Source organism: Orbicella faveolata, unplaced genomic scaffold (assembly GCF_042242905.1).
Source record: "Orbicella faveolata isolate gen_17 unplaced genomic scaffold, um_ofav_v1 contig_2, whole genome shotgun sequence".
Lineage (NCBI taxonomy): Eukaryota > Metazoa > Cnidaria > Anthozoa > Scleractinia > Merulinidae > Orbicella > Orbicella faveolata.
Genome location: NW_028301547.1, coordinates 10,692,501 through 10,715,000, shown reverse-complemented (window position 1 = coordinate 10,715,000; position 22,500 = coordinate 10,692,501). Strand labels below are relative to the sequence as shown.

Below are 22,500 nucleotides of genomic sequence, written 5' to 3'. Positions count from 1 at the left end.
GAAATTATAGAACGATTCGAAAAGTACAAAGTTCAATTTCAGTGAAAGACGAGTGAAAGCAAGAGAGCTTGGCTTTGTTGACGAGAGACTTGTTGGCTTTTAGAACATGTTTCAAAATCTTAAAAGATGGTTACACTTAGAATGACTGGAAAACGATATATAAATTCCATCTTTTCCATGCATGTGTTTTGAATTTACCTACACGAATCATACATTTGTTGAAAACTAGTAGTATATTAGTACATTGAAGCATGTATAAGGTTGTAATGCCAAATTGTAAAAGTCTGGCAGCATTTTTTCAAAATCTCATCGTATCTTGCAAATATCACAAAAATTACCAAAAAGTAATTGCAAGATAGTATAATTCAGTTTAAAGTTTTCATTTTGGGAGAGTTTCGAGAACCTGCGAAGGTGTTTAGTCATAATGACCAATAGGTCACTTTCGACATATCAAAATTCAGCTTGATAGCGTGGCCTAGAGGATACAAACAAAAGAAAGAATAAAGCTGTCATTCAATTCCCTTTGTTTGTGTCCTCTAGGCCTCACTGCCAAGCTGAATTTTAATACAGTATATCGAAAACGGCTTATTTCCCCTAAGAGATGCACCTGCAGGGAATCATGGCAGTTGTATTTATCATCTTGGTCTGGATCTGAATATTTATTTTGATGAATACAACTACCATGATTCACGTCTCAAAGAGGGAGTTGCCTATTGTAGTTCTGTTTGCTGCGAAATCGCCCGGAGAGTGTTCCTTTAATTTTTAACACCAATTACTTGAAGCGCATAGGGGTTGTTAGTCTGAAGTGGTTGAGAATTTTCCATAAACGGGCCGCCAGCATGCATGAACCCGGCGGCTGATCAGGTATTAAATCCGGAACAGAGCTGGTCACAAGATAGGAACGAGTGATCCTACTTTTAGATCAGTTCTTGACTTCGATTGAGTGCTAACTAGAAACTCGATCATAAATTGTTTTACGGAGCTAAAAATAGTGTTATCAGTTCGTGAAGTTGTTTTTCTTGTAAATTTGTTTTTCTGGCTGCCTGGGTAGTCACGCGAACCTAGATCCATGCCTCGCTCTTGTACAGGTCTCTGCGAATAACGGACAAGTTTGTCGTACCGTAAGGTTGATTGGATTTTTCCGTGTCTTTTTCCAGTTTGAAAAGGAAAAGTGAGTTATGCCCTTGAACGATCAGAGCCAGCGACATTCAAAGAACCTGATATTGTACGGAATTTCTAATCTGATGAATCCATCGTAATGGTAAAACAATGCGTTGTCTTATTTCTTATACTGCTTGTGATTATCGGCCATTCCAAGCAATTGACTTGATTGATTTGTGAGGCTGAAGGACTTGAATGAAGTCAACAATGAGCTGATTAGAGTGTTTCGAATGTTTATATTTTACATCGCTTAACGCCGCCGAACTTAACATTCTCAAGAAAACTTTCAAATTGTTCACCTTCTTGAGCATTTTCGATGTTTAGACTATGGGCTAATGAGTGTTAAACCGGAAGCGGTGCTTTGCATGCGAATTATAGCTTTCGTTATCATTTAAAAGCCAGGTTGATCTACTCTGTAATTTGTCTGAAGTCGGAATACATAGACAGTACCTTTGAACTGGTCCTTTGAACTTGTAAATCCTCATCAAAGAATTAGAAATGGACCGCATTCACTTGTTTTTGACTGTGCGCTCAGCGGATGCTTGCGCTGCGATGCGCGCGCCGACAAAGATGGTACTGAGTAAGAAGAGTATTTCTTGAACTCACAATTCTTCATTCCTTCCCTCCGGTACACGCGCAAACAGCCACGCAAGTCTCGTATCTTTGAATGGTTTTTAAATAGGTCATGGTGTAATAAACTACCCGAAGTGGACAGCTGGTTCGGCTTATTTGACCTCAGCTGGTTTTATGAGAATTAGAAACTCCCAGGTACGGAAAAAATCACGAAATGTGTCATATTACGTAAAAGCTGACAATCAAAAGCATGGTAAGGAAAAACGTCTTATTTTAAGCCTTCATGAGTCTTTGTCAAGCTACATACGATCATCAGCGCAAAACGCATAACTAATATATATTATCACGACGGTTGTCACCGAAGACTCAAAAAAAAAAAAAGAAAAAAAAGAAGAAAAAAAATCATCTTCGTTCACCCCCAGTAACTGGATCAATCACCAGCAAGTGGATAATTATCAGTGAATTAACGATACTAGCTTGATTTTTAATGTTCAAATTATTTGTTTACATACTAAAGCAAAGAAACATAAAAAAAGCAGTTCAGAGCTGTCGACGGGCGCCAAGTGAGTGACATGACAGAAGACTGAAGCTTTGAGGGTAAACCACTGTGGACAGACAGAAACTTTGTGAGTCACGTTCTGAGAAAACTCGGTTAGTTATAATCACTTGCCAAACGAGTAAAAACGGACATCGCTCAACACAAACGCCTGTCGTGTGGGCAAGATCTGAAACTAACCATATTTTTAGACATAAACGGCGACTTTCGATTGGTTTCGCTTTCCTTCCTGTCTACAGGCTTTCACTTTTACAGCTCAAGATCACTACAACTACTCAGTTAAATATCTATACCCTAATAATATTTTTCGTTATATTACCCTTTTGAAATGCGATTATTAATCATGTGCTGTTCTATGAACGGATTGAGGTATTCGCACTACAAAACAAGGTGCCACTCAGGCTAAATTTTGCTTGTAATCTTTTAAACTGTCAATGGAAAGTTCAGTCTAGAATGATGAAGTGAATGGTTTTATCTCTTTTTACAGTGGTTTCTCCTAGTTAGTGTCATTCACAAATAGCTGTCTGTGTTCAGGAGCAATACTAAGTGCTTGAGAGTCTATCAAGTTATTGGTAAACAATTTTGCAAAATGAACATGCTCTCGAGGACCTCTGAGCTCTAAAAATAGCACCATGCACTTTAATTGTTTGACACTTTTCGTTCAGTTGATATCATTAGACCTGGCGACGAATCAATATCGGAGTGGGACGTACCTAAAAATGACAAAGATATCGGTAATAACAACGACATGAAAAACTTGTCAAGAAAGTCGTATACTCCTGTTTATGTGAGTGGGTTTTTTCATCACTGTTATTCCAGAAATTGAAGGAGTGGTCTTTTAGTCCAGCCCCCTAAGGCACAAAGAGATATTTTTAACTGAACGATTTCCAGGTACCAACCAGTGTTTCGACATTCAAAATTGAAAAGCAAGGTTATGTAATAACCTGGGATTGAAAGCTACTTACAAGCTTGAGTACAAGATAGATATTTTTCATTTTATTTACGTTTCATGTGGAAATACCTGTTAGCGAGTGCGAGTATTTTCACAGACAGATTTCTGCATTTAAAATTTGATCTCTGGCCCCCGTCCTAAATATAGCCACTGTTTTGATTGGCGTCTCAATCGTTCTCATTTGGGAAATTTGACACATTTATCCGTATCGAGTGGCAGAGGGATCCCATGCAGACATGAGCGAGCGACACAGTTAGCGAATTCAGTTTGAGTAATGGCTGTGCAATGGAAATTGATCGCAGTGCTTTTCTCGCTTCTACTTGTCATAGAAGAAAGCGAGTGTTATGGTTTGAGCAAGAGTTGTGGCCCGTGTTTGTGTCGGAGTGGAGAATATGAAGTGCTGGTTGACTGTACAAGGCGCAATTTAACTACCATTCCAGATGGAATACCTCTCAATGTTACTAACTTGTAAGTTCCAATACGTTTCTTAAGTCGTTCGATTTGTTGTTGTTATTTGCTAAAACGTAACCTTTTGCGTTCTGTATGGGGATTTCTCAGGCGTTCGTTTCAAAGGCTATCGCATGAGTTTCTCTCAAAGGTGTCAAGGAAGGTTAAAAATAGCAAGATCCCTTCCCAAGATCACGTACTGAGTGTTCTTGGCAGACTACATGCTATACGCTATCGAAATACAAAGATTCGACCCGTTTGATTGAATTACTGCTGTGCGATTTTATTGTAATCGCATTGTTACCCCGGTTCATCAATATAGAACTGGAGAGAATTGGGAATTTGCGTGGATATCTGCCCATTTATCAGAGATCTGATCGTTATGAAGTGTTTTCTTCAATTCTAAATCGTTGCGTTCCCTTTCAAGAGATACGAAGGAGCAAAGTTACGAGGACAGCAGCGGCTTGACATGGAGTGCAGCACAACCAGTCAGTGTTTCTGTAGTTTTACTCCGTACGTATCGAAAACTGCAGGAGATGACTCTTCAAGCTTTCTGTCCCTCACAAAGTCCAAATATTCATTCACTATTTTAAGTATAAGAAGACTAAAGTACAATAAATCTTGGTTCGACAATGAAAATGTCCGACTATACTGTTTCCAATAAATTAAGCGTACTGAAACAGTTTAATTCGTTAGTGCATTTTTACCATGGTTTTAATACGCCGTTTAGTCTACAATTTGACATCGCAATAACAAGCTTCGGTAAGCTGATGAAAATTAATGACCTAAATTCTACCGAAGAAAAAACATTTACTAGCAAGCTTGCACAAGGATCCGTATCACTTTTCATTGGAAAATACTCGCGGAATACCGTGTTTGGTTTGTAGTTGAACGCTTGGACCTTCAAATTGAAAACGCTTTCCTAATAATGGTAAATCTCATGTCACGTTTGACATTTTGGTCTGTCTTTTCGACAACTGGTAGATCTGCATAATAAAGTCCCTGCTAAAGATCATGAAATAGCAAAGGTTGAGAAGGATTTTGGTTGTTTAAGCTTGTGGGGGGCCACATTTTTGGACGGAGAAACCAAGAGAATTCATGCGACACTCGTGAAAGCGAGTCCGCATTGAACCTTCCTCATAACGAGTTAAAACTATTTCGCCTATCCTATCGATTTAGTGTCCTGTGCAATGTGATAAATTTACTCTTCGCTTACTTTAGATTGTCATATCGTCAAATAACTTTGTTTGTTTTGTTAATCCCGAGTGCATATTATCCATTTCAGAGATTTGAGTGACAACATGATCAGAGAGCTCTCTAATTCGCCGTTCTCTGGTTTTCGCAGACTCTCCGAACTGTAAGTAAACATTTCTCTTCTTCTTTTCCTCTTTTTTTTACCTGACCGGAAATTTTTGCTATTGATAGAAACATTTCATAAGCTGGAAGGTCCTAAATAAACAACCTTGAACCGCATCTGTTCCGTGATTATGGGTTTGAAAAGAAAATAGCGCGATATATGTAAACAATTATCCAATTAGACTTTGCGACCTTGTTTATTTTAGCACTCCTGAAATTTGCAGGAGTGTTGGCTCCATTTTCATGCCAAGCAAACCTTCTTTTGTATCGCCGCATTTTTTCCAGTATTTCCTTTCGTCAGCGTTGAAAATATATATTTCAGGATATCTCGCTGAGTTTTGGGAGTGAAATGGGATAGCTTTGAGGTCAATTGAGAGCCGAAGTTGCTAGAGTTTTGCGGTTGAGAATAATAAATGACCAAAATTTGACGAGTCCGCCATCTGTAGCTTTGTACGCAAAGTGGGTTGGAACAACAGTTCCATTTGCTTTAAATTCTCTATAAGCATTGAACTCGTGGATCACCTGGGACTACACAAAGAGACCTTGTTTGCCGTTTAATTTTAGATGGCGCTTGTTGTTTTTAGAGCTTAAAATTGTCAGTGTCTAGGAATATAATTTTTGTTTTCCATTGGACTCGCTTATTGTTTAAAAAAGTAAAAAGCAAACACGGAATGCCTTGGAACTAAATAGCCCAAGCCGCACTAATCATTTTATTAGTTTCACCTACTTATCCATTTTTCAGCTGCTTCAGTCATCAATGAATCGGGCCGAATTTCAGCCAGTTTTTTTTCCTCATGAAACAATTAAGACTAGCAAATTTTTGAAATGTTTTCTTTCTGTGGTGGAAAGCTTCCTCCTGTTCTAGGCATGTAGTCATACACGCTAACATGGTTGCTTTCGTTAGATATCTTTCATCGTTGGTTCAACCCATATCTCTTTATTCGGCCTGAAAGCTATCTTTGAGGCTACAGCATTGCCTTTTCAATGTCGTCAGGAAATCGATTTTACGGAAAACCAAGGGCAGATCCTCGGAAACGTTGAAAGAAAACGTGATTTCTAATTTCCTTTCTTTGTCGCGTGTGGAAAATTAGTGTGGGAAAACAACTTGTTTTTGTTTTATTCCCTGCGTGGAACAATTTAACAAAGAGCACTTTGTGGATGTTGTTTGTTTTCAGTTTTTGAGCGATATGATATGGTTTACCACGCTACTCAGGTGCAACTTATGGTATGGCATGCTTTCGTAAATAAGCGTCCCAAAATGGACCTATAGCGTTAAAAATACACCCTAATTACAGAATAGAAAAGGTCGCTGTTTTTCTCACGTTCTCAGGAAATAACTTTAGCTTCACATCACCGATGCATTAACCACATCTTAACCGCAAGGAAACTGTTATTTTTTTGTGGGAAGTATTTCTCTATGAGAAACGGATATTTCAATGTGCATGCGGATATTTAAAAATAAACTATGTGCCTGCAGATGCCTGCTGGTTAGTCATGTTGTCTTCCGACCCTGCCATTAGTTCAATTGTTGAAGTTTGATATCGCTTGTTAAAAAGTTTTTAAACTTTTTTGCGGTCGAAATCCCGGAAATGGAGACTTCCAGTGTCGTCTCTGTTTTGATTACAAATAATGCGCCGAACGTGTGACAACAACATGAGATATCTTGCACACATCACGAAAACATTCCATCTCGAAAAATTACAAAGTTGGCCCTTCACCAAACGAAGTCAGAAATATCCAGAGTTTCTGTCTGCACATGGCCTGTCTATTTCCGCAATGTATCTCTAGAGGAAAATAATTCTCGTATTTGACTACGTTGGCGTGGCGGTGGTATCCAGAGTTCACCGTCGAGTAGGTGAATAAGTGGAGGTTATTTAATACTAACAAGAAAATACTCTTAGACCCATTCACTTACTTTAGAAACATTTTTAGTCTATTAGAATGTCAACGTTAAAAGCCTTGTTCAAGGGTTAGTTGGAATCACTTAGAGAGATTCTATTCCATACATTAATTTCATGCATTGTCTATTTTCAAAGAACATTTTTTCGGCGTTGTTTTTTAATCCTTGCGGGATGCCAGATGCCTTATCGGCTCCAAACCAAATGTATCTTATTTTTGTTAAACGCTTTAAACTTTAATCTGCTGCTCAGTCTAATGGCGTGCAGTTTATATAAAAACAAGTTCTTGAAATAACTTGAAACGGCACGCAATGTGCAAGCGCGCACATTCCGATACCAGAATGATTCGTTCAATTGACTTACACATCTAATGCGACAATTTAGAAGCTGTTCTCGTGTTAAACCAGTCTTACAAGGGTTTAAAATCGGTGAAAACATACTCTTTACTTGACAAATATCCCAAGACAAACTGACGGCTCTATGAGAGGAAGGTTAAAAACTGCGACCTTTTTATGGGCGTCATTTTTGAGAGCCAAGAAAGTCAACTTCAGTTTTCATAACTTTGTCTCGCTCACTGATTAGACGATAAACAAACTTCTTCATTGTACTTGTAAAATTATCTCTACGATGTCAAAGACAATGGTCGAGTAAAGGTTGTGGCTCAATTATTGGTTTTGTACCTCATTGTTTGTCGAAGTATTTTTGAACTTTTCCAGTGAAGTCGGTTAGAAGTCACTTAGAAAGAGGACGACAAATTAAGGGATTTTTGTACAGAATGGATAAGAATAAGATATGAATTTGAGTAATTTCTGAAGAATCTTGTCTCCAGACAATCCTTCCTCTAATTTAGAGCTTGAAATAAGTGATTTAGAATAATACAATAGAAAGGGACTTTGGAGGAGTACGAAAGGGAGCAGGAATGGCGCAGTGGTGAAAGCGCTCGTGGCCAAGGTTCGATTGCGGCCCGGTGCCATATGTGGGTTGAGTTTGTTGTTGGTTCTTGCCTTGCTTCGAGGGTTTTTCTCTATTTTTCTCCGGTTTTACTTCCTCCTCAAAAACCAACATCTACAAATTCCATTTCGACCAGGGTAGACCCGTATGAAAACCAGCTAAGGTTGATGTGGTTTCGTCTCTAAATATTGTAATCTATTTATTTTCAGTTATTTATTTAATATTCACACTTTGATCAGTTATCTCTGGGCAGGGTTAGTGGAGATGCTACCAGAACAACTTTTTCTAATATTATTTAAACTGTTAGCAAAGCCCTGGCAAAAAGGTGTTCCGACGAGGCAAGATGATTCAAAATCGAGCGATATCAAAAATTGTCGTATGGTGATATGTTGTTCTTTTGGCTTGATATGCACTCAGTATATCACTTGTCAACCACAAGAGACTTGCATTGTGTAAATCTAATTTTTATAACCACTGTTTGAAAACGATTTGGACATGTTTGTGAAAATTTTGTTGTCCCTGAAAACAGACCGCCTTTACTTTAAGTCAAAACGCTCGACTTACTGCAATTATCTTTTTTTATGACAAAATTAAATGTGTCGGTCTGTGTCAGTTATATAATTAATAAAAATGGAATCTTGCCTATCTATTTACTTTCCTGGTTCGCTGTTATTTTTGGCTTGCATCTGACACGGGGGTCTTCCGTGGTTTTTTCTTGAGGACAGTTTTTTTATGCCAGATGACTGAAAAAAGTTCACGAAAAAGGTAAAAGACAGCCAAGAATGGATAAGAGGCTTTTTTGGGGGCAAACGTTAACAGTAAAATTAAAAGCAAGTCAGGGCAATAGTTTACTAAAACATGACGGACGAATTATTTACATTTTTTATTTCCTAAAATACACATTTAAGTAAATGAGAGTTATAATTAAAATTCTTTACCGGTCAAGGGAATTCTAAAATACTTTTCGTGCTGTTATTCAGTTCTACTTTTCTCACCAATCTTTTAATACTTCGGTGTTTTTACAATTTAACCCTCGTTATTAGTCCTTCAATAAAGAGAAGTTAAAGCAAAGAGATTTTATTGATTTCTGATGGCTTTAGCATATTCCCACACTTGACTTAAAGTTCAAGCCTAAACTTTAAGTGCTACACATTTCTCATAGATTGGCTTTTCCAATGGTTTTTAGTTCTGTACTTAAAGCTCAGCTTTATGACAAGTAACTCGTATATTAATTATGATGTTAACCACGACAGCACTTACATGGTGATATAAGTGGCTCTCTGATACTTTCACTGGCCAAACCTGCAAGAAAACGTTTCTCGATTGTTTCTTATACAAAACGTTGTACAACCCAGTTTAAAGTTTGGTTTATTGGTGAGGGTTTCTAAATGTTCGAAATCTGTTTTTTTAAAGTATTTTATTGATGAATTCAAGACATCATTTTTTGAGGTGGATAAAAGCAATTGAACATTTTTGGTTCGGTAGAATGATGCATCTCTAGTGATCTTTGTTCATTACAGATACATTCGCGAACAGATGGGGGCTAGATGCCGACTTCTAACTATCACTAGAGAATTATTCTTTTTAGTTCCTCCCTTTTCAAAGTTTTCGCTAATGCTTGAGTTATATAGTATTACTAAATTCAGTAGAACTATTTTAATTCGATGGGAAAATCTTTTCAGTCCAAGGCGACAGACTGGAATCTATATTAAGCATTTATCAGATATATTTTAGTACATGCACTTGGCAAAGCCTAAAATTAGTATTTGGTAACTAAATAAATAGCCTCGCTACACAGGTGAGAGCCTTGGTTTTGTTTTGGGAAGTTTGACGTCGGCTTTTGAAGACCTCCTAAAGCTCCCTTTTTAGCGCTCTAAAATGAACAACAACCAGACTAGAATTAGCTTTGCCGTGGTTGTTCTTTGGGCTCGGAATAACCTTGCGTTCTTGCAGTCAAAAGATGTAAATTCTTCTCCGTTTGATCGTTCAACTCCCCAAATGTCTTTAGAGTTTTTTGAACAAATTGGACTCCGATTGAAAAACCCAAGGAAAAAAAATTACGCCTTATACGATTAGGTGACATAGGACAGACAAGCGGTATAATTAGCTATTTCTTTGAAAAATGGCATCAGGCCAATCTTAGAATAGCGCAATGAAGAGAAGCGATATGCTAACTTGTGATTTCGGTAGCGCGTTGAATGCAAATTAGCATACTGTTTTGCGGGAAGTTTGGAGAGCACGAGAAAAGCGTTGCCTATAAGTGCTCTCTAATCCAAGTGCATCATAACTCAGTGATGCAGAAGTAACATTATGAATCAGTTGTTATATATATTAAACACTGCCAATGGAAATAAAATTCTCTCAGCTGGAAACGACGCTTACTGACGTATACCGACTGGAGTTTGATAGCGAGCCTTGCTAGCTATGTTTAGCCTTGTGGAAAGCAAACATGAGTAACAATAAAAATGAGACCTGATAGTGAAGGAATATGTACGTACTGTTTACATGGCAGTGTCAGTTTGAAAATGTCCTTTTTCAGAGCAAAGGCTACGAACGATCGAACAGCAAGGAATATCTCTATATTTTTTAGGAAACGGGCGTGATGAAACTCATTAAAAGTCCGTATTTTTAAACATAGGGTATGCAAACATCATAACAGTCTTTAACCTGTTGTTTGCTGCAAATAATTTAATAAATTCGTTGATTTCTCACCAAAAGTGAAGCGGTTTCATATACGGTACACTTTAGTAAAGGTTGCGACCAAAATAAAGATATTAATTGAAGTTTTAGCCTTCAGTTTATTCTGTACTGTAATACAACAAACAGTGGTCTGAATTTCATCCACGAGTTTAGGTTACTGAGATTTTTAATACTATTTCCAGTAGGTAGACGAGATTTACAAAAGGTTTGGCCAAGGGACAACCTCTCTTGCACAAACTGTTTCCATTTGTTAGTTATTTCCTCGCGAATTGTCTTCCAAATTTACCTGTGATTACTTTATGAGCATCTTTGTGTGCATTGCAAGGAAACACCATGGAGATTTTCTTCGAAGATACGCGCAGTAATTTTTCAAGGAATTCGGCCTATTTTCAACATCTGCTTTTGGTGAAGACCCCCAATGATAAAGACTGCAATTCAACGTAACTGACTGATTGCCTGCTTCCGTTCAATGGCAATGGTATCAAGAAAGTGTTGAGTGAAGAATGCGTTGAAACATGCCAACAAATAAATCCCGGGCTATTTTTAGCCCATGAATTGGTGAGGAAATCTACTGCTGTTGGCCTTTTGAAGAAACTCTTTCAGTGCCGAGGGCAAATTTGCTACAAAACATAATTCAAAAGCTAATCCGAAAATTGACTTAATATTACTGACTATATTGACTTATATTTGCTTTAATCTACAAATAACCGCCTCCCCTACCTAACAAACAACATTCGAGTACAAGCCTTTTTAGAATATGGCGATTTAAATCATCTTGATTTGTTATTTTCTTCTAGTATTGATTCGTGTCCTATTCTTGAATTGATATAATTCTTTCAACGGCCCAGAGAAACAATACTGATATCCTGGGCTTTTTTTGTATGTTCCCCTTGCCAAACGTAATCTGATAGGGCTTGAAGTGGGTTCAGAAGTTGAGTGCGAAGGCTTCAGTTTGTATTGGTGTATGGGTGAGATTTTAGAACAATTTAAGGCGATTACGAGAGAGAAATTGTTATCGCTTCTCGTCTCCTCGAATGTTGCATTTCACACAACGTAAATTGGCTCTGAGAAAGCGCTCAAGGCGTTTTCTTTGCGAGCTGTAAAGAAATGGAGGCGGGGCTCACATCCAGCAAATCAAATTTCAAATTCAGAACTACTTGCGGAGAGGTTTTTCAGCTGGCGCGAGAGAGCTTGAAGAACAGCTGCATGGAAGATTGACCATCTTATAAGCTGTCTTTCAATACATCATCAATAGCATTATTTTATTGTCAATCAGAGAATCAAAGAAAAGATCCATTAACAAAGGGATGTTGTCTTGATGTAATACAATTTCTCAAAACTAATATCGAAAGAAATATCACAGTTTCAAACGAGAATTGACATTTCAAGACTAGGGCTTACAGTGATTTATAGTATATCTATAATCTTCGTTGTGGGACTTCCAGTTTGTCGTAGAAAAAGTCAAACGGGTCAAATTGCTTTTGGCATTGTTTCCGAAGCCTTGCAATTTAGGAAGTTTCAATTCGTTGCGAAAAAAGCACAGGTATTAGCTTTAAGCATTGGCGTTTTTCTTGAAAATACAACGAACATGTATCAGTTTTTAGCTAGCAATACTCAAAATCTATAAATAAAGGTGCCAATGGCTTTATTGTTGACCCATTGAGTGGACTTTCCTATGATATCCTGTAAAAGGAAAGAAGGACGATTTTCTCTTTCTCGTTTCCAGAGAACAAGCTGTGCCATACTTGTATGGTACAGTCGTTGACTGTGCCATACAAGAGGCTCAGGAGAAACTACAATATAAATGTAGATTGTGGAGAATACGCGAGAAAAGAAAAAGAGATTGTCTTGTTTTGGGGAAAAAACAGCTCCGTTACTGACCGGCCAACAATGAAGACTTTATTCCCGATTAATTTGTTGACTAATTCCTGTGAGTCTCTCTTGATGGCTTTTCTAAGTAGTTGTTTTATCCTATAACCAAAGAAAAACATGGTTTGTATAACATGTCAAAAGCGTCAATTGCTACAACTTCTGGGTCTGAACGATAAGAGACAAGAGGCTGAAAGTCGATAATTCATCTTAACTCGATTGGGCGAGTGAGAACATTTTACTGTGTTGTGATCAAGTTTATCTCTAGTGGAGACTTAGATAATCTTGATTGTTAATATTAGCTGTACGAGGAATGCTGGCAGCTGGCAACCAAATGTCACATGCTGCAGCTGTATGTATATAGCCAAGAACGAGTCTGTATCTAAGTTAAGCTGAGTAACATCTGCTTCCGACAGCAGTTATGTTATGGACCTTGGCAAGTATCCCTGGCGGAAAAAAATTGTTGAGAGATTTTTTGGCTAAGAATTCGACTCTGTGCTTGTGTTATCGAACAAACAACTCTCCAATCTTTGGTTGAGGCCTCAGTTGGAACCTTAGGCTCACTGTGCAAAATGACATTGGGGTCTAAGAGGCAAACGTAATTTGGGGCATTCATGCCTAGCTTGCGTCAATGCATAATTCACCTAACCTCTTAATCAAGGATACTGAAAACGAGAAGCAAAGTTCAACCGTAGAATATAAGAGAAAATCCTATTTATTAATGCTCTTTATTCTATTGTAACATCGAAACATTAGCAAATTGCGTATTCCAAAGCAAGCAAGTCAATCGGCATCTGTTCTTTTATTAAATTAATCTTATAATAGACCATATTCGTATTCTCGGTATTGGACTGGAAACTAGCTTTCAACTGGGGCTAACGCGGTGAATCTTTTCAACTGTAAATGACATTAATCTCTTTTGAATGATATTCCCCCTCAAGAGCTGGTTACATTCCAATACCGACAGTACGAATTATATCTTCTAAACAGCGATTTAAAAGCGAAGATGAGTACAAATTGAAAACTATTCAGCCAAGAGGTAATAAGGATGGACAAGGCTGGACGAGATTGAATAGGATTACATTGAACCACATTTGATCGCTGTAATAACGATAACATAGATGAAGTTTAGCGCGACATGTCTAAAAGGGTCCATAAATGCCTAGAATTCAGTTCTTTGTCAAGTAGCAGAGATCCCATCAATAAAGTAAACATTTCTTGACTATTTTTTTTAAGTCTGCAGCTAATAACGAAAGAAGCTAGACAAGAATTGTAGATAAAACAAACTGACCTTTTGTGAGGGTAAATCGTTTTTATGGACGTATTAAAACTGAATGTAATTTGTACCTGGACCTAGTTTATTACGCTCGCAAATTGACTTTGTGCCTTATGATATACCTTGTAGGCCATAGCAATGTATCGACATTTACTGTATATATATATATATATATATATATATATATATATATATATATATATATATATATATATAAATTTTTTAAAGTTTAAATCAAAGTAAAAGGTATTGTTGTCTTTGGCCGCTTGTAATGGAAACCTCGCTGGGAATGTAAAAATGCATTGATGGCAGCTTTTTCGAGATGAAAAAAGTTTCGTTCTTGTCATACTTAGTCGCTCCTTGGTAGACTTAAGCTCCTAATAATAGCTTTTTGATTGTTATTCTTAGTTTGTATTGAGTATACTCTTGCATTCATTTTCATTTTTGATATTCCTGAAAAATTCCGTTCCATTTTAAGCCGCGTATCATTAGTCAGCTGATATCAAAATTATTGCATCGTTCGGTTTCAGTTGACCTAAAATACAATCTGACGGAAACTGTGGTTTGGGGGTGTATTTGCCATGATCTTATTTGCGTTGATCGCTCAAATATCTAATTAAAAAGTTTTAAATACTTTGGAGAGTCTTGCAGCAGGGAGCCAAGCAAATGCAATTTGGTTGCCTCAAATGGACTCTTGGAAAAGTAATAGCGAACAGGCCGAGGGGTCAAAAGTCTTCTTTTGTTCCATTGTCGCTTTAGACACTTTTAAAATTCCTTTCAGTGCGTGTCTTTGCCCAGGTATCTGAAAACGGTCACTCCGAATATGTGGAAAGTATTTATCATGGAGTTAGTTATTGATCACAACAATTTTAGTGGCAACAGCCATGACTTTCAACTGACAGAACCAGAACTAAATGGACAATGTATAAAAGGCCCTTGAACAGACCTTCGTTTACCGGAAGGACACAATTATATCTTATAATTGAGATTCACCATTTCGAAATTATATAGGCAGTTGAAGGATGGAGGCATTTACTTACAAGAGGTTGTATTAAATTTGCTGGTGCACTTAAAGTTAAGCTCGAGGGATTAAAATCGAATATGCGATTCTATTACCAGTTTGTTCCGAAGTGTTGGAAAAGTCTGCAGCAATTTGCAGGAAAACTTTGATAAGAAATATTTTATATTACTCTATTATAAAAATCAATACTCTTATAACTAATGGCCGGAAGAATTCGTTTCTCTTCACTTAAAGAGGGATTTTAACCAAATCTTATCAACTATTTTAAAAGTTACCAAAAAAAAAGGAAAGAAAAAAAAAACTTGGGATGACATCAAGAAGCACTTATCGAGTATATCCGGTTGAGGCCATTACCAGCTAAATGCAACAACGCAAAAGTGAATTTGTTGGCAGGGAATCTTAAAAACGCCATTATTCGATCAAATCTCAGCAAGTCCGTTGGTCAAGTGGCAAATTAAGAGTTGGCGAATACCTTACTTTTGGACAGATAGAAAACTTAATTTAACTTTTGAAAATGCCCAGATATAGTCGTCACTAAGCCTTTCATACGTCATATTAACTTCATAAAATACCCCACACGAATTCAACCTGGCTCGGGTTTGGTATTTGCGCAAAACGCCCTGCTATTTTTGTGAAACTGATAAACTTTCTAAACTCTACTTAAATCGTGAAAATCGCTGGAAATTCCCCTACGGGCTTGGTTAGAATTTCAGTGCGGGCTGATCCTAGCGTGTAAGCTTGAGCGGGTGTCTATATTGTGATCCATTTCAATCCTCGCCATCGTATTAGTCATCGCTTAAGTAAAAACAACAATAACAACAACAACAACAACAACAACAACAATAATAATAATAACGATTATAATAATAATAATAATGATAAAAAAAATAATAATGATAATAATAATAATAATAATAATAATAATAATAATAATAATATGCAAAGTTAAAATGCTGGGTCGTTCCGGTCCCGGTAGTTGTTACAAAGCAGGGAAATTTAATTCAATATAAAGATGGATCACAATCGATTTTATCTACCGGAAAAGACTACTAATGGGATAAAATATTTATGTAGACCTGTAGAAAACATGATAAGTTGAAATGATTCCTTTAAAACCCCCCGTCGAGTTAAAGCCTGAGAAAACATTCCATAGTCATAAAAACTCTGATAGCGAGCGAAAAGTCCAAAACTTAATTCTAAGTTAAAGGGGTATGTTAAACAGGTGAAACAACCAGTCTATAGAAGCCATCTTACTAAAGTCAATAAGGAGACAAATAAGCCACGTTTTTCTGGCGCGTAATTTATAATGTAGCGACTAGAACTTTCTTTTCACGTTTCTCCGTGACCCCAGGGAAATATGCAACCCACTCTTTAAGCATTCCTCATTATGCGTAGTTTTGTGTTTTACTTTCGCCAGTGCTTGTTAGCACTGAAAGTTCGATCTGCTGGTTACTACCGCGTTTTCCTTAGCTGCTTCACTGTTGTGAGCCCTGAAATACTAATTCTAGAATTGGAGTCGCCACAGTTTTGTAAGTTTACTTTGCTCCGTTGTCAGTCTTATGTCGTTATATTTTGTATTTAGATATTTTGCCTCGTTTATTTTTCAGTTGAATCACACACATCACACACCCACGATCACTTTTGTTTCTCTCATGTTTACGCCCAGTATAATTAATCTTGTACATTCAAACTGTGACGTTTTGTAGCGCTTACTAGACCTACATACAACTTACTCTACTTGAAATCGATACATCGAACAGGTCACCTTAAAATGTAAAGACCCATTGTTGAGATAGGCTAGTATGTTGTAGTTTGCCGAGGATTTACGCAAAGTAATTAGCTTGCACTTAACAAAAACAGAAGATCTTGTAAAAGAGGGGCTCATTGAGATGGTTTATCTGTGTACCAAAGTAAGTTAGTGGAATTATAGCCTCTGCAGTCCGTGCAAGTTGCTCGTAGTGAACTCCCAAGCTTTGCCCATGAACAGAATTTGAAAAAGCTTTGTTTTACTAAAATGTTCAAACTCGCTGCAAGAAAACAGCTTATGTGAGAAACCTCGATTTTATTAGAGTATCTTAGAAACTTAAACAGCTTATTTTTAAAAAACGTCAAAGAAAAACAAATTTGAATTCCTACAAAGCGCCATTCAAAAGCCAGCAGCAATTTTATCTCCATGTACAAAATTCAAAGGAGACTGAAAAGCGAAAAGACAATATTTCTTTTACAGCGGCAACTTTGAAATATTAGAAATGATCGTAATCCATATTTCCTTTTGCATGTGGCAAGAGCTTATTCTTGTTTTTCGTCTGCGCATTTACTGTGGCTTCTTAATTCAGTTAACCTGATCGCATCCTTTGGAGGTATTTGTTTAGCTTTATTGGAATTAGTAAATTCAATTTAATCCCAATGTGCAAACAGCCATAAGGCCCTTAAAACGTAGATGTCGGCGGCAAGATGAAACGTTGTGGTGTTATTGATTGTAAGCTAATTTTAGTTTTATGTGGGTTGGTCAGTTGTTAATAAGGTCTTTGACATGTCTTTACCTAAAACAGTCTCCCCGCCATATTAAGTCCCAGCCCTCCAGAAAATAAGCCCGACTTCCAAATTTTAGACTCCAAAACTTCAACTATGAAAAGCCCTACTCCACCCCCGAGAATAAGCTGAAGACTTACACGAGTTAAGCGAGTGGAAGTTTGGGAGCAGCGACAGGAGCTGACAGCGAGTGTTTTCACAGCCTTTTCGAATTCTCCCAAACTTCCACGAGTGTTTCTATAACCCGTTGTAGTTCACCACTAATTTTTTTCCGATTCTCATTGGTTTAAATTGATCACGTGACGCGATAGTGTTCGTCCGCGGAGAGACACTATCAGCCCATAGTGCTCTTCCGAGGAAAGTACCCGGATGGATAGTTCTCGTTCGTGAAAATTTTTCTGAAAACAAGACCGAGACAAAAAAAAGAAAGTAACTTGTTTAGCTTTGATCATCAAAATTTAAATTCTCTTTGCTCGCGCCATCATTACGTCAACGGCTCGTGCTATTTCTGTGTTTCTATCGAGTTATAAAAACACGATTTTAAACCAATCAGCGCGCGTTTTCTCCTTGTGCTATTTTCTAAATGTTTCAGTATATCTAGAAAGCATTAGCTCTTAAGTATATATTCTTTCAATTATTAGCTTGGTATGTTCAGAGAGTTTCTATGTTCAGTTGATGACGTTTGTTTCTCCCTAGTCATCTGGATGACAATAAGCTGGAGAGTCTTCCACTTGACGCCTTTAAGGGAGTGAAGAAACTCAAAATATTGTAAGTTTCTCGCGTCCATATAATTTTGTCAGTTGTGTGTAATATCTGTTCCTTGTGCGTGGCTTATCCATTTGCCTGCAATTGTAGTTCAAAGTGTGAGCGTTTGTTAGTCGATTGAGTACCTTTGTCAGTTGTTTGAATGAACAAATATTGATCATTTGCTTTCCGTTGTTTAACGCATCGCTCGTATTCTTTCTCAGGTTCCTTAAAGGGAACAACTTCAGAACTTGCCCAGAATTTGGACTGTCTTTGGAATCCTTGGATGAGTTGTAAGTACTTTGCAAAGGTGTCAGCACTTTTCTTGGTAGTTTTTTTTTTTAAATTTCGCCTGCAGTGCGCTGTGCACTGATCTAATAAACTAAATATGGTTCATTGTTTGTTTCAGATATCTCACAGGCAACAAAATGCATAGTGTTGGCGCTGGTGTTTTCCAAAGAGTCCCAAAAATTCAGCACCTGTAAGTTTCAACTACTTTTCATCTTTTTGACTTGCAATTTCATGTCAGTTCGCGGCTGTTGTTGTTGTTGTTGTTGTGTATGCTATTGTTTGTGTTAATGTACCCAGTCGGTCGGTCGCTCAGTCTCTCTGTCTGTCTGTCTGTCTGTCGGTCGGTCGTTTGGTCGTTCGGACGCTCGGTTAGTAAGTCAGTCGGTCGGTCGGTCAGTCAGTAAGTTGGTCAGTAATTCAAAAGTTAGTTATGTTTGACAGTGTGTTCGGCATTGTAGGGAGAATGTAGATGTTTGTTAAATTTTGGAATTTAGGAATTAACGCCGGGTTGAGTGTCTTTATACATCCCGTTGATAAGAGTCTATAACCAGGAGAGTCCCACTCTTATACTAACTCTGTCCAGAATGAGCTGTGATATTTAGAGAATATCTGGAAAGATGATAAAACAGTTCAGATAGCGTGTTATCAGCAGAATCCCCGGCCAGTAATGGCCTTAGCCCTAAACGGCTGAAGCAAAAGAAAATTCATGGGAGAAGTTAAAGATACAGGCTTGATGTAGTCTTAGGTCGCTAACGTTGACGATGTATATCTAAGATGCTCATTTCACTAAAATCCTACTTTGTATTGTTTTCAGCTGGCTTGATTTCAACGAACTTACAGAAATCCCAACGGATGCCTTAGCAAATCTTAAAAATCTGGAGTATTTGTACGTATTCACTTTTTTCACTCCATTTTTCTCTTGTACTCGGAAGCTGGGAGGAGCCGCCGAACATTTGATTGACAGTAGCGAAAAACGTATTTGTCGGTTGAGCCTTGAACTTTATAGAGTCCGCATGTTATAGAAAAGCGCAGTAAGCAGTGCGATGAATTTCACACACTTCTTTTTATGTACCAAGTGTTGCTTTTTGTTTGTTATAATATATATTTAAAATTTACTCGATTCTGATTGGCTGAGAGCAGTGTAGTTTAAGTGTACACCAGTGCAAATTACACACCGTAATTCTAGATTATGATTGGCTGAAAGACAATTCCAAATTTTCTAAGTCAATAATGTGACGTAAAATGATGACGAAAATTTTGTGCGGAAACTTTGAAAAAAGTTTTCTCGAACGAGAAAAAATGACCTCAAGAAAGATCTTCCGGCACTTCCTCCACGTGAATTTTTTCATGTTTATATTATTAATAAGTACTCATACGGTTTTTCTTGTTCAATTTGGAATTAATTTGCACTTGTGGGTTTTTTAAAAAGCTGAAATTGCACTCGCCGAATCGGCTCGTGCAATTTCAGCTTTTTGAAAAACTCACTCGTGCAAATTAATTTCAAATTGAACTGGAAACCGTGTGATTACATATACTTAATTCAATCTTTTGTCATTTTGTTGTAGGAGTTTGGACCAAAACAAGATTGTTGTAATAAGGAACAATTCTTTTCAATCCCTCTCCAGGCTTTCAACACTGTAAGTTAGTTTCTTCTTTAGAGCTTTTGCACCATTATAACAATTTAACTTCCGAGTTTTAAATGTTTTACTCATTGTGTTTTCGTTTTGCCTACAGTCTACTATTCCATAATAATATATCGAAAATTGAAGATGGCGCATTCACGGGCCTGGACTTTTTGGAATCATTGTAAGTACTCAGCGGGGTAACCCAACTTGGTTCTTAACCTTTGAGGAATTAAAAAGATAAATGAAGAGATGAGTACAATGTGGACTGATGTTTTGAATTACCTCTTTTAGAAATTTGAGAAACAACAATCTCGAGAAAGTACCTGTTGCCTTGAAGGATGTCAAGAATCTTCAACAGCTGTGAGTATTTTTCTGTTGGTCTTAAAATTCTAGTGTTTAAATACCGTTTTTGGTCGGATGCAGTCTTCGAAAATTTTTACCTGCGCGCGCGGTTTGATTTAAATCAGAGTGGTTGCTAAGCAACTTCACATCCGGAAGTAGCAATGAATGTTTGACAGTAAAAATCAGAAACACTGAGAGTGTGTGAATGCAGAGTACCTGTAGTATTTGTAGTGTGTAATCGTAGTGTTCGCAGTAATCGTAGTGTAAGTAACGGTCCTATTGTAAGTAATATCAGTAGTGGCGTAAGTGATATTGTCGAGACCTTAATCTGATGCTTTTATTTTGAAACAGAGAACTTAGCTACAACCCGATCGAAGAAATTCAAGATTATGCTTTTAGAGGACTCGTTAAGCTCCACACCTTGTAAGTATTACCGTGAAATCTCTTTTTTAAAGCGGTCTTCATTACAGATGTACTTGATACCTGATAGCAAGCTGTTATTGATTAACTGCTGTTTACATTTTCACGGAGTAACTTTTTGGGCAGGGTACCTTAATTATTGCGTGCGTTTAAGCAAAAGCTAATATTGCAATTGTTGCTTGCGCTTAAAATTGATCATTTTGAGAGAAACCAATGGCACAGAATAAAAGGGCGAACTCTTTTGTTTCCTAAGCCGTTTAGCAATGCTCACTGATATTTTGTTTCTTTTCCTTGCAGAGTTTTTACTTGGGAAAAATTAAAATCAGTTGGACACAACGCATTTTCATACCTACCTTCTTTAAAAAGTCGACTGTAAGTTCACGTTTGTTTCATTAACCCCTTTAAAATTTCGAGATTTTATCGAAAACGTGTCAACTGAATAGTTAGATTGTATCAAAATCTGTTAACTGAGTAGTAGATTGTATCAAAATCTGTTTACTAAATAGTTAGATTGTATTAAAACTTAACAGAATAGTTAGAATCTCGTATGACTTTCTCGACGCCCGCTAAGGGAACAGAGTCCCAGTTGATATATCTTGGTTTTCATACAACACTTATGGCTTGGTGTTCACCATAAACTTGCTATGTTATCTTACGAAAGAAAGAAACGCCAGGTAGTAATTAAAGGGATTTAAGCTGCGACAAGAGAAGATGAAGAGTATTAGAGTTAATCCCCCATATGGGGCTTATTCTCAAGGTAATTCCTCTCGAGCTGTTTTTAGGTATGGCATCCCTGGACATGCAGTTACTCCCGCGTTGCGCTGGTATTTTCTTGAAGGATAAAAATTCGTGTGAGGCCGCTTGGGCTGTTCACGTGAGCAAAATGTGCGTCACAGGATTGGATAGTTGAAGACCCACCTGAGTGATGTAAAAATACCTTAAGAGGGATTACTTTAGGACTAATGCTCATATGGAGGATTAACTGTCTCACCTTTCTTCCACTGTTAGTTTGATTGTTGATTTTTTGCTAAACATACAGGATGACTGATACAGTGGAACCCCAACTTACGACCACTCCGTTAATACGGCCACTTCGATATTCCGGTCACTTTATTCTGGCCTCAACAAAAGCTCAGTCAGTCATTTTCTCATTTAAAGAACCCCTTTAATACGACCACCCAGTTAATACGACCAGATTTTTGTGGCCAGCTGGCGATCGGATTTTAACGGGGTTCCACTGTGCACTGTGCATACAAATTACGAATTAGAAGCATTTTCACTTAGAAAGTAAATTTTTCTTGTATATGAGATGAACTTCTTGTGCTTCTTATTTTGAATCTTTCAGGAGGCTGGTTAGTGTGAAGTTAGACAGATTTCCAAACTTGACGGGAACAACTTCGTTACAATACCTGTACGTATAGATTCAGCCTGGCTATCTCCCCGGAGGGTGGGTCTCCGATATTTGAAAAGGTCGGGGATGCTCTTCGTCTCGCTTAGGGGTGTAAGTTAAAGATTCTGGTCTCACTAAGGGTGTTGATAAAGAAATGCCACTATTTTTAGCTGTCAAAGTATCTTTTAGGGTGCAGTCAAAGAGATAAGAATGAAAAAGCGTTCTCGTTTACCTTTTTACACTCGATATCCGCCGCTCTCTCGAGTCCGGTCTATAAACCCAGGCTCCTCTCCAGAACAGCGGCTGGTAATCAATCCTATTACGTTTTAAGTGGTATCTTTTAGCGGCAAATAAAGCTCGAAGCAAGCCCAGATTTTCGTCCATTAGGGGCTTCAT

The 22,500-nt window shown here is 37.6% G+C and overlaps 1 protein-coding gene and 1 pseudogene across 2 annotated transcripts in view; one reads left to right on the top strand and one right to left on the bottom strand.

Moving 5' to 3' along the window:
• The window catches only part of LOC149111934 (uncharacterized), a 4,521-nt pseudogene extending 2,647 nt beyond the window's left edge, over nt 1-1,874 (bottom strand). The window contains exon 1 of the transcript XR_016207358.1: nt 1,612-1,874. The product of XR_016207358.1 is annotated as an uncharacterized LOC149111934 (transcript). The remainder of the gene's footprint in view (nt 1-1,611) is intronic.
• Nucleotides 1,875-3,438: 1,564 nt separating this feature from the next.
• Nucleotides 3,439-22,500, top strand: part of LOC110043891 (follicle-stimulating hormone receptor-like) — a 26,507-nt gene continuing 7,445 nt past the window's right edge. Inside the window, exons 1-12 of the mRNA XM_020749400.2 lie at nt 3,439-3,710; nt 4,975-5,046; nt 17,989-18,060; nt 18,261-18,329; nt 18,446-18,517; nt 19,142-19,213; nt 19,893-19,964; nt 20,062-20,133; nt 20,244-20,312; nt 20,646-20,717; nt 21,012-21,086; nt 22,060-22,125. Coding sequence (XP_020605059.2) covers nt 3,517-3,710; nt 4,975-5,046; nt 17,989-18,060; nt 18,261-18,329; nt 18,446-18,517; nt 19,142-19,213; nt 19,893-19,964; nt 20,062-20,133; nt 20,244-20,312; nt 20,646-20,717; nt 21,012-21,086; nt 22,060-22,125 — 977 coding nt within the window. The 5' untranslated portion in view covers nt 3,439-3,516. The remainder of the gene's footprint in view (nt 3,711-4,974; nt 5,047-17,988; nt 18,061-18,260; nt 18,330-18,445; nt 18,518-19,141; nt 19,214-19,892; nt 19,965-20,061; nt 20,134-20,243; nt 20,313-20,645; nt 20,718-21,011; nt 21,087-22,059; nt 22,126-22,500) is intronic.